The following is a 12,358-nucleotide window of genomic DNA, read 5'->3' as shown; positions in this document are numbered from 1 at the left end:
AATGCATGCACTGTGACGTTAAGAAACGTATGCCTTTATTCATCATTTTTGGTTATGAGTTTGTCATAGAAAAGCCTGTAGGAATAATGGTACTTATTTGTAAAGCCCATGTTGATCATGTCTTTAGGTCGTATAAAAATACGACGTAGTTACGAAATTTGACAGCTTAATTTTTTATGTAAGTGGTAAACAAAACGAGTCCTGCTGAGGAAAGGTATGTACACTAGCATAAAGTTGCTCACTGGAAAGATACGAATTCAAAGTGGTGCATACTTCTGCTCATAGAATTTTATTTAATTTGAAGCCGCACTTGAATCTATGTGCAGAATGCACAAAACAAGAGAGAGAGAGTTAATTCAGAAGTTAAAAAATGCCAATTTATGGTAACTTGAGGTGTTCTACGTGAATTTTACGGATCGCCTTTTTGCAGGAGCTGGAGATAGCTTTTACGTCTGGCTTCTGGCTGAATAAATAATTTCCCACAAAGTTGTTCCGGCATTACAAACTCATAACTATGAGCACTTCTGTCATCATCATCCGCTAATAGAGTTTTACATTTTGGCTATGAATGAAGTACTTAAATAGTAACAAACACATTGTTAGCATGTTATTCAAAATATTTGGTACACTTTTTTCATTCCGTGTATAATTTCCGAAACTTTAAACAGCAAGCGCAGCTTACATTTCTTACACCGTTTCTTATGTATGTTGATTGTATTTTTAATGTATGTCTAATTGTGCCATCTAGTCTTTATGTTTGAGGAGAGGGAGTATTAAATATCTAAACTTCCTTCGTGCTGGCAATTTACATACGTCGTGCTATGAAGAAATGGAAATACAGTAGTGTCTACAGTCTGCTATTAATGCAGGTATTTATTGACGGGAACGCTTTTTTTGCTCGCTACAAGTAGCTCATAGCGCAAACAGATTGCTGTATTGAGAGAATCATCAGAAACACGAACAAGGACACACACTGATTTACAAGCCATGCTTGTGACACTCTTCAATAGATGTAGTACATCTCCGAACTTGGAAATATTTCTTTCACACTGAATGACCTTCATACATATCTCTTGTTTTATCGCCTTTTGGTTGAATACAGTACGTCTTCAACTTTGTTCTAATAATTAAATTCTCGTTGTCTGGTGCTTTTTCTCATTATCTAGGTAGATAACGGCATTGATGGGGAATAAATAGGTCAATTAATCCTTAATAAGCCATTCAGTGTTTAATGCAAAGATTTCGTGCACCACATCTCACGCAGACAAAAAGCTGCTCTAAATATTGCACAAAAATGTGAGGCTCTAGAGTTGGGACAGAGGCAAGCCAGAGTCGTTCTGGGATTCTTCCTGCCATTTTGGTTCTACGCAACCCTTTTTATCGTGGAATTTTGTTTACGATTTACATATGTTAGGTCAAAAGGGTTTCAAATTGGGCTAGTTGGTGACCGGCATGTTCAAACATTGTTGCGCTTTTGAAAAAAAACTTAGACGCAGAAAATGACACGAAACACCGGAGCGAACTTGCGGTCCAGTGTCTCATGCCGTTTTCTATGTCTAAGTTTTTCAAAAGCGCAGCGATGTTTGGACATACGTTACGTTTTAAGGAATGTATGTAAATGTGACCCAAATCCAGATGTTATAAGACCAACAGCTGTTGATCGCTCCATTTTAAAAGTGAGTGTTTTTTCAGCGCTTTTAATGTTTCCATATTATAGAAATTTCAACATCTCATCCTGTCTTTCTGACTTTCAATGGTTAAGCGTTATAAGTAATTTTAAACAACAAAAGTTAAGAAAATTAAGGATTACATACTACCTAATATTGCTGACCGCGAAAGTAACGTTAGGGGCACATCACATAGTAAATGGCTGGGATCTCGCGCCTTTGTTTCAAAAGAATCTGGACGGCACTTGTGGGAGGCGCGCTTTCTTCTATTATGTGCTGAGTAGCGTCATTTATTTCGACCCGCATGCGAAAACTGTATGACGGAACAGGACAGCAAAACTGGCTAGAGTGCGGGGCATGCAAATAGAAAATGAGTGGGTAAGACTGTCACGTGCTACGTGGCAGGCCAGTAGGCCTAAACTTGAAACCAAGGTGTTTTTATGCCCTAAGCTACTAAGACTGGTGACTTATTGAGGAGGACGACGTTTTCCTTTATGTTGTGCACATCGCGGTTCGATACCGGGGGCTCCGGTTTATCTGCGTAATTGCAATCTCCCTCACTGTTGGCCGAAAGGGCATCGAGCATAAGGATGTACAAGATTGTAATGCGGGTGGTGGCTTGTTAGGGCCGGCGTAACGCAACTAATCTTCGGCGCCAAGCTCGGCCGCATTAGATGTTTACATTTTTTTTGCAACTTAACTGAGCAGCGTGCATTTATGATCGGGCAGTGCACTTTCATGTTGCTGCATATGAGAAATCTTCCCATTCGGAACATTGCTGCAACAGCTCAGGGGTGATGTGTAGCAGATGAGTGCCATAGTTCAGTAGTACTTGCGAGCGGGCTAGTTGGCTATACGACTCCGACGACCTCCGGCGCTGCATGGTTATACACAAAAAACAATACGCACACAAGAGAATTAAACCAGGACGTTAACATCTGTGTTAACGTCCTGGTTTAATTCTCTTGTGTGCGTATTGTTTATTGTGTATAACCATGCAGCGCCGGAGGCCTTCGGAGGGGTGCCATAGCGTCTGCCCATTCTGTGTGCGCCTGCATTTTATTGTCTATTTCACTGGTACTTTCAGGTGTTGGCCAGTGGCAATTCGATGTTTATTCACCATTTCTTTCAAGGTGCACTGTTCCGTAGAGAACAACACTGAATGGCGGGAACGATGATAGAGTACGCAACTTGTCGCTGTTCAAAATTTTGTCCGTGGCATACACAAACAGATCGACACCAATCAGGCCACATTGCTAGCAGTATTTATTTTTTCCCGAGAAATCGAAAAACTTGTCAGCCTCAGATCACGAGGAAACCGTTCCGTGCTGCGGCGCAGGCCACTGGGCTGCCGGAATAGGCGGACCACCCACAACTCCGAGAACTCCCATGCACTCAATAAAGTTTTCAATCAATCAATCAATCAATCAATCAATCAATCAATCAATCAATCAATCAATCAATCAATCAATCAATCAATCAATCAATCAATCAACCAATCAATCAATCATTCAATCAATCAATCAATCAATCAGTGAAGTACGCCAGCATTGCCCAATGAGTGTTCTGACGACTCTTGCGAAGTCGCCTGCATACCATGAAGGAGACTACACATGTTAACAGCTCACAGTTCCAATTGCAACGGCACCCATATTCACAAGAGAATCTCATGAGTGTCGTATGTCGTATGCGTAGAAGTAGTGAGTAGCTGTAGTGTCACTAGAGCATGCACGTAGGGGGCGCCACCTGACTCGGGCTGGTCCGATATGGTGTGCTATGTTGTGGTGTGTGTGTGTGGCGCAGTGCCGTACCGCGAACCGCCAACGTACAACCCTCGGCGGAGGGCCAGCAGCGCCGCCCTGAGTCGCACGCACAGCGACCCGAGGCTGGAGCTTGTGGTGCTGGGCGCCAAGCCGCCGTCGCCGTGCCCATCGAATCGGTCGCTGCCCCCCTTCTCGTCGGCCGCGTCCACCGCGTCGGAGGCCTCGTCCATGGCCTCTTCCTCGGCCGCGTCGCACGCGAACGCCGACGACAGCGAGGGCAGCTCGGGCACGGCGGCCTCTTCGGCCACCGGTGGGTTTCCATTGGCCGCGGCCTCTTCCTCTGCGCTCTGTTCGTTTGCATCCCAGAGTGGGCCGGACGGAGGGTTAAGCTTAAGAAAGTAGGCCTAAGGAGGAAGGCTTAGCGAAATAGGCCTAGGAGAGGGGAGCCCTCACTTGCTTGAAACCACCCAATGAAGATAAGACTGTGGTTGTTTTTTAAGATACCTATCATTCAGGAATTAGCTGTCGACTTCCTGCTGTGCTTTATAAGCTGGAATGGTCATCACCAGAGTGTATTGCGTGACTTACTTTAAAGCGGACGAGGCAATTAAAGATGCTGTATCTGTGGCCTCGATATGGGTGAACAGAGGATGAGATATGGTACCCATATCTAATATTATTCTATTAATATTGCTGTTCTAATATTGTCGTTACAATTGAAGTTCTAGTGTAGTGTACTAAACTGTTTGCCTGTTCAGCCGTTGATGTAGCGTATAATTTCCAACGTCCTTGCAACGATGTATCTTACAGGTGGAATGCTGAAGCATGTTGCCTTTATGGCTGAATTTTGTCAGGAGTTAACATTCCTACTGAAAACGTTCTGTGAGGCAAAACCTTGACATAATTGTCGCAGTCTCATGCATATTGCATACAAATCTCATACAATCTCGCACATTATTATAAATTGTGGGATATATTTTATGATAATGATGGCGCAGTATGAGATTTTATGCGATTTTCATGAGGTTGTGTGAAGTTATTGCCTCACAGAACTCTTTTTGTTTCCAGTAGGGATGGTTTAGTAACTCAGACTTGTGTCATAGACAACTAGTTCGCACTATAGGCTTTGTCAAGGTGTATATATGTTTAGTTTGGTGTGTTTGTGCGAGTTTCTTGAACAATATATTTTTCTAACAGTGAGGCAGTAGTCGGAACGTTTTGTGCTCTTAATGACCAGCATCACATCGTACCTTTGTTTACAACAGGACTTGACTAAGACGGGAATAAATACGGGATTTGAGAGGGCCCCTAATAAGCTTTAAGAAAACAGGTCTTGAAAAAGGTGTTGATAACATAAATTTTGAAATTTAATGTTGCATCCAACGCTTGTTTCAATGATTTTAGGATATTTTTTTTTCAGTATTTTAAAAGGTTTATTTGTGCCTTTGGTATGATTGTCTGTGGCGCTGTATCTGTTTCTTCATTTTCTGCACGACGGCCAGCGTAATTTTGACACAGTGTGCCCGTTCTGAAGTGCCAGTTTGAAAATAGTTTTGTTTGCTTTGTGCACGCCAGATGTCGAACAATACGCATGCGATTGAATGTGCGCATGGAATTTGGTTTGAATCGTCGTAAAGTATGTGGTGGTCTCCGTGCAGTGAACTGATGTGCATAATATTGGCGACGTTGTGTGGGAATCGTTGCTGCACATGCACACGATGAATAAAAAATTACGAAAATCACGATGCGTATTTTATTTCTTTATGAATCAGTGTGCAGCTTTTTGGTGAAGCATCGAACTACAGGCAATTTTCCTAATACCTCTGTCATGCGAGCAAATTCAATGTCATTCGTATCGAATGACATTAGCATCTAATATCATTGTTCCCCTGCTACACGAGAAAATTTAATGTCATTAGGTTCGAATGACATTCTTCATTGAATGAGTTCGGGGAACTCATTCGCATTCGATTGCGAACCGAATGTGTACTCTTGAAACCAGATACGCAGCAGAAACAAGCGACGTATCAACAGATTCTGCGCACAGTGAAAGAAAAAAATATATTTCTAGAAATTTGTTTTAAAACCTGTTAATTTAGGTGTAAAATTATTCGCACTGCAGGCTCTCGCGGAATGGCATTACTCTCGGTCACAGCAGTGGTCCAGTCATGGCAGCGACTCACGATCATTTTGAGCTCTTTGTTCCTTGGTGGCCGCATCTCCTCGTATTTATCTCGGAACTATTTAAAGTTATGACTGAGATTCTCAGAGTTTGGACGTCAATTACATGCTCTACATGTCTCCGTACGTCTCCGTACTGTGTATCCACGCTCCGCTGTATTCAGCCATATTGCTTGTTTACATTTATCGAATTTGTGGGTGACTTTGACTTGAAATTTTATGGCTAAAGTGCTACAGCACAGCCAAAAGTAATATTTTTCGCTTGAATTATTGTACAGAAATTTTTTGATTAGCTTTAAAATGTTACATAGTGATTTCAAATGCCTTTTATGCGCACTGATGTTCCTAAGTGCAGTATTTTTTTATAGCTGATCGTAATTTCCACCATTTGCGAATGGCATTTCATTTTACCGTATAGCACCGAAAGAAACCGAATGACATTCGATGCATCTAATGAAATTCGATTCGAATGACAATAAGTCTGCTCGTGTGACAGAGGTTTAACTTTCGTTATACATCTTGACAATATTGAAGGGCGGCCATAACTATTTCTCGAATGTCGTTTGTTCTTAACCTAAGTGTGTAGGTAATTTTTAGCCGGTCCAGCTTGACCGAAGTATGAATTTAGCTTTGGTGATAGCAATCCACGGAATGTAAGCATTTAAGTTTGAAGTTTTGTTTTTGGGATATCCGTATTTGCGTGAGCACATTTTTGGCTTCCTCTTACTGAGTTCCTGTGACAACGCTGTTCAAATTAAATACACTCAGCGAGAAAGCTCAAAATAGGTCATTGAGCAAGAGAGGCTTCATTTCTTTTGAACTTTCCTTTTTTTAGCAGCGTGCATGGAGCAATGTTTTCCTTGTGCAGTGTATTTCGAGTTTCCTCGCTTATATTAAACGTGGTCGCTGCCTAAGTACCTCAAGTGTCAATGCAACACCCTTCACTGGCCTCGTGTGCAACCTGCAGACAAGAGCGCCACAAGCGAATCATCGGGTGTCTGTACGAGCAACAGCGCGCATAGCTGTGACTCGAGCACGGACAGTTCCGACACTCCCGAAGTGATCACGGTGGGCACCACCTGCGTCTGCGTCACCGAGTACCAGAGCCCGCTCCAGGGACACCTGTCCCTCAACCCGGGTGACATCGTCCAAGGTGAAGATCCTTACCGACTTGTAGGGGCTGTGGAGCTTGCGAATGTTTGCATTAAACATGAGATGACATCCTGAAAATACGAAATGCAGTTCACTTATTTCACTGAACCCGCGGTTTGCAATAACTGAGAGAAAGTTTAGTGACCCCGTGATATGCAATAAGGGAGAGAAATTTGAATCCGTGTTGTGCGATACGTGAAAGGAACTTCAGTGGACGCACGATGTGCTACACGTGACCCGTGATGTGCAATGCTTGAAATAAATTTCAGTTAGCCCGTGAAATGCCATACGTGAAATACATTTCAGTGACTCCGGGATGTATACTTGAGGAATAGTGTAGAAAAATTTCGTCGCTGTGCTCAAAACTGTAAAGACGAGTGGTACTTTTAAAAAATGTGGCAGGAGCAGATGCTCGTTGTAATGGCATTCAATGTGTTGTTTTATTTCGCTGCTCAACAGTAAAATAATGGAGTGTCACAAATGACGCCTTGACACCATGGTCGGGAAACGTCGGCGTTTAATGTAGGGGTGCTTTTTAAACTGCGGTCTGTTAAGTGCATTACGTTTCCATGGCAACAAAGTGCGCAGCATTCTGATGCGAAGCTTAGCTAGTCACTTGGAATAAAAGTCATACAAAGTCAGTATAAGGTGTCTATATACTTCCCGCTACGTTTAAACATGCTGGTTTCCTTCATGGCATTTGAGGTGGGTTCGCGTAGTCTCTGGTTGTAAATAGTGAGCACTGCTGCAAGTTGAAGCTTGTCTAGAATAGTTCTAAAGACATTTCTATAATCTCATCTATTCTTCTGCCAGCTGTTAATGTTCTTTCTACCCTCTCGCGAGTACAGTCATGATATGCTAAGGCGCATGCACAATCTTTTCTATGCTCTTTATATGTTTAGATTCTATGCATGGAGTGAACGGGGTGCCAAAGGTTATCTGTTTATTCCTTGTCGCCTTTTCTGCGTTTATTTTTTCAGTCACCGAAGTAAGCGATACCGGTATGCTGGAAGGACGAACACGAGACGGCCGACAGGGGATGTTTCCAAGCGCCGCTGTACAAGAGGTCAAGATGAGGGGCTCCTCCTCCCAGGGACGGGTCAAAGGTCGTCGAGAAATGCAAGTCACATCGGGAGCTACAACGCTACCGCGGCGGTGGAGAATGTTAGTGTCTGTCGAGCTGTCAATTCATACATAGAACTTTGCTACGGAAACAGACAGTCCCAATGAATACGTGTATGAATTCACTGGCTCAATTGTGCTATAAACTGAGGCTAGTTGACTAACCTATTTGGACATTGAGCTGAACTGCTGAGCGCTGGTGTAGGCTTTGTTATATAAAAAGTGGAGCGGTGTGTTGTTACTAGAAGCCGCTCATAGATTGCGCTTCCGAGTGTTATTTCCCAAAAAACTGGCCCCAGTAGAATTCCAAAATGTCACGTGAACTTTTATGAACGGAATCAATAAGTAAATGTGTTGTATCAGGCTTAATTCCTTTGGATGTCCGAAGGGGCAAAGGTGTTGTTATAACTAAAACATGACCTGGGGAATAAATGTCTGGCAGATGACTGAAAGCCCCAGCTAGAATGGAAATCTGAACCACTCTATAATGGAAAGAGTGACGAATCGGGGAAATTGGTTCAAGGTGGTTTTGAGAACCGCGACCTTTACGTACGCAATACCGTATTGTCGCACCTCAATGTACACGTCCTCCGCACAGACTTCGTCCGAACTCCTGGCTTAGAAATATGAATTGCTAATGTGTAGTTTCGGTTTCTTCTTCCTGCAGGTATGGAGAACCACGCACGGTTGTCTTACACAGGAGTAAAAAGGGTTTCGGGTTCGTCCTAAGAGGAGTCAAAGGTGAGTACTTCAACCTCAACAATTGTAGGCTTCATTTTTGGCTCGTAGAACTTGGCAGAGACCATCGTATTGAGTAAAGCTGGCCGTATTAAGTGAAGGGGGCCGCTAAATTTTTTCCCGTTAAGCAGGTAAATCTAGGCGTCCTTAGGAATTGTAACATCTTTCGATAACACCCATCAACGCCTTGTGCTTTTTCAAATTTTGATCAGTGCTGTTGTTCTTCTGCGCAGCCACGAGTCCACTGATGGAACGGCAGCCAACGGAAAATTGGCCTAGCTTGCAGTACTTGGATGATGTGGACAAAGGTGGAGTTGCGGACCTTGCCGGCCTCAAGAAAGGAGATTTCCTACTCGAGGTGAGTGCAGGCGCTATCGCCGAAGCGTCCTTGCCGAAAGGAATAAGCGGCTTATATAAGGGGGACATAACATGGTCGCTACGTTATTTTGAGCGAAGAACACCCTTCGTGAATGACGTTCTCTCGCCGCGAGATTTATCTATCAGCAGCATTGCGGGCGCTGGTGGTTAAGAGTGTTTAAATGCGATTCTACTTCTCTATTCTTTTAAGGCGAAAGCCTTTAATGGCGCATGCTGTCGTGGAAAAAATGTATCCCGCTTTTGCGGTGGCTCTGATTGACCGTGGCGGGATGACGTCATAGAGGTCTCGGCCAATCACAGAGCGCCACCACAGTATGCGCGAATGCGTGCATTATATGGCCATATGGCAATCAGTGATCAATGACTAATTAAGTAATTAAAACAATTAACTATTTAATGATTAATTAAACAATTAATTATACGCTTACCGACTACTTAGTAATTAACTGATGACTAATTAATTAAGTGATTACTAATTAGTGCCTGTTTCGTAGCAGAATGCGGCACTCAGGCTTTCGCCTTTCACTCCTTTAGTCGCTACGCTGGTAATTTTTTCTCCAAGATGTACCGAAGGACAGCGTGTCTTGTGCCACATAAAAAAAAAGGTCTGCACGGTGTACCATGTTTGAAACGGTGCGCGTCTTCAGTCTTGAAGCCTTAATCCATGCCCAAAAGCGGAAACACAGGAATTGGTTAGAATATAATATGCTGCTCGCTTCGTGCCCAATTTGCAAGAGGAAGAAATTCCTGGTTATAAACTGGAGGTGGTACGTAGGGGGATATTCACGGACCTTGTGCATTATTAAGATATATTGGGTTGAGGTGCCGATGAGAAGGTTAATGAAAGCTGCAAGGGCGCTAAGATATTTTTTTTTTGTGGCGTGCAGCCATGTCGCACGCAGATTGTCGTGGGACATTAAAACCAGTGAAAATTTTACGAAACATGAGAATATTTGAAATTTTCGAATAATGAATCGAATATCCTGCATAGAGGCTTTGGACGCAACAAAAAAATGTGTGATCAAGAATTTATCAAACCGAACTGAATATGGTGGAAGTGCTCGAATTTTGTTCGAATAATTGCCAGTATAGGATAAGGTACATCGTAACTTTATCTAGCACTGTTTAAAAACAATGACGAGCGGTTTCCCTAGCTAAGACCGGGATATTCTGCTATGGCACTGCTTGCCCTGATTAAGCAATTCTTCGGTCTGCCGAGCGGCGACGTTACGACCCTTGACCTTGTTACAACCCTGTCGCCGTCATCTTGGCCGCGTTGTTTTCGCTGTCGAGCACGGCCCTACTGCCCTAGCGAAAAAACCGTATGAGTCACAATAACCTCATACAGATTTCTCATACTAAACTCAACGAATCTCACACAATCCCGTATACTTCTCATATGTGAATGATATCTGAATGAGATGGTATGAGATCTGTAAGAGTTTAGTATGAGAAATTTGTATTAAATTATTGTGGCTCGTAGGGTTTTTTCACTAGGGTGTCCACCAGACAATCCGACCGAACCCAAGTTAGCTCGGATGCTACCCTCGAAAGTAGGAACAATCTGTTAAAACACGTGTCAGCTGCGTTATGATGCGGACATTTCAAAGACAGTGATCAATTGGGCCGAAAATCGGGCGTTAGTAGCGCAAACTCGTGCTTGAGACGCCGACATCGTCCCTTTCAAGCGCTACCTGGAGGCCATTGTGAAATATAGGCACACATTCAGAATGACCACCACCCATACCAGTCATTGTTTCGTTGGTTTTTTGGCACATACGAAACTAAGATCGTCATGCGCCAAAAACAAGACAATCTAGTGTAAATTTGTCAAAGAAGACGAGGACAATGACATCCGAAGCGCAGCATGAACAGCTGGGTCTTAATTTGAGCAGCCAGATTTCATTATCGTTCGGTGCCACCATGCTTGGGTACAGCCACAGGTCTGTTTTTAACACCATTCAAAACTTCTTAATAGAATAAAAACGTCTGCTTTGCTAATATGCTTTGAATTTTTTTAATCTGTACATACAAATCCCAGTATTCTCCTACTGCGTGCGTTAGTAATTACCTTTTTTAGTTTAGTTTTCCATATTTAAATTTCCTTCTCTATTTCCTAGCAATCAGTTTTTTTGCGATGTAATTATACATCTCAAAATCTGATATCTCTGCACCCCAATTCTTGGCCGATCCCCCTGTGTGGGTATGTGCCATCAAATTAGAGAACAACAACTGGCAGCATAGCGTGTGCAGAAATCGCCTACCGAGATGGAACAGGGGTATAAAGCAGTTGCTAGGTGGAGCTGGCCTGTTTGCCTTGACTCTGGTTCGAAACCCAATCGCGGGGAAGAAGCAGTTTTACGCGATAGCGTATACATAGCTAGTTCGGCCGAAAAAGCATCGCCGCTGACGTATGCCCTAGTTTTGAGGAAAACGTGTCAGACAAAATTCGCACGTTATCGCATACAAAATTTTGAAGCGACCGATTTTGCGCAACGATAAATGTGCTGTCATACAATTTCGCTTTCATTATCATCCATGTTCCAGCCAAGTTGGAGGCGAATTTGATATAGCAATTTGAGCCGACGATACATGCCTTACGAAAATGTATATTAACATTTTATGTGAAGTCCTTTGAAATTCAATAGCAGTTATTGACATTCAATAGAATGCCTTTAGAAAATATATACGAGCGGCATACAAATGTGGGTACATATGTACCGTCTTTGCCAAAAGTGACCAGGCTGCTCCGAAGGTTGGCGGAGCAAGCACGCGGCCGTGTAGCGGCGTTGCGCTCGCTGTCGCTTATCGGTGCTCGTCAGCTCCGAGGGTACAACCGCTGACGTAACTTCGCACCCTCACTGTCGCTCGTTGGATGATAAAAACTAGGCGCGTATGATGTGCGGGCTGCGGTTGGACGTGTGCGAAGCTTAGTTATGCCCAGCGAGGGCGCTCAGTATAGCGACTGGGCTATCGCTCTTCTCGGCAACTGCCCTGAAGCAGATGTCGCGTTTCTCGCTATACAATTATACGTGCTTGTGTTCTGCAATCTGCTACTGAAACACACCAGCAGAATTGCGCTTTCCTGCGTGTTTGATGCGCCTGTACATAAAGAATGATAACGCACCTTGAAATTTCAACATGCTTTCTCCGAGGTGCCTTGCGTACTGCAATTTTACGGACCGTAACTCCGGTAAAAAGTTATTGGAAAGCTTGTGAACCCTTTCAAGCCACCTTATTTCTCTTTTAGGCTTGCAAAATTATGCTAGTCTCTTGGGGAGGCTGTGTATAAATAAGATCAATGTTTGATTCTAACAAATTCTTGCATTTGCTTGTAGGTAAGTTTTGGTATAGGCA

General features: G+C 43.3%; 1 protein-coding gene across 3 annotated transcripts in view; it reads left to right on the top strand.

The window, feature by feature from the left end:
- Prosap (SH3 and multiple ankyrin repeat domains prosap) overlaps positions 1-12,358 on the top strand; it is a 179,984-nt gene that overhangs the window by 152,058 nt on the left and 15,568 nt on the right. For 2 of the 3 annotated variants that reach the window (XM_084583537.1, XM_084583536.1), the window contains 5 exons: positions 3,471-3,740; positions 6,579-6,764; positions 7,744-7,927; positions 8,553-8,626; positions 8,857-8,981. In XM_084583537.1, coding sequence (XP_084439663.1) covers positions 3,471-3,740; positions 6,579-6,764; positions 7,744-7,927; positions 8,553-8,626; positions 8,857-8,981 — 839 coding nt within the window. The remainder of the gene's footprint in view (positions 1-3,470; positions 3,741-6,578; positions 6,765-7,743; positions 7,928-8,552; positions 8,627-8,856; positions 8,982-12,358) is intronic. The other variant, XM_084583538.1, reaches the window with a different exon arrangement.

Source organism: Amblyomma maculatum, chromosome 11 (genome assembly GCF_055883805.1).
Source record: "Amblyomma maculatum isolate TAMU_Amacu chromosome 11, ASM5588380v1, whole genome shotgun sequence".
Classification (NCBI taxonomy): Eukaryota; Metazoa; Arthropoda; class Arachnida; order Ixodida; family Ixodidae; genus Amblyomma; species Amblyomma maculatum.
Note: the sequence above shows the minus strand (reverse complement) of the source record. Positions and strands in the feature narration are given on the sequence as shown.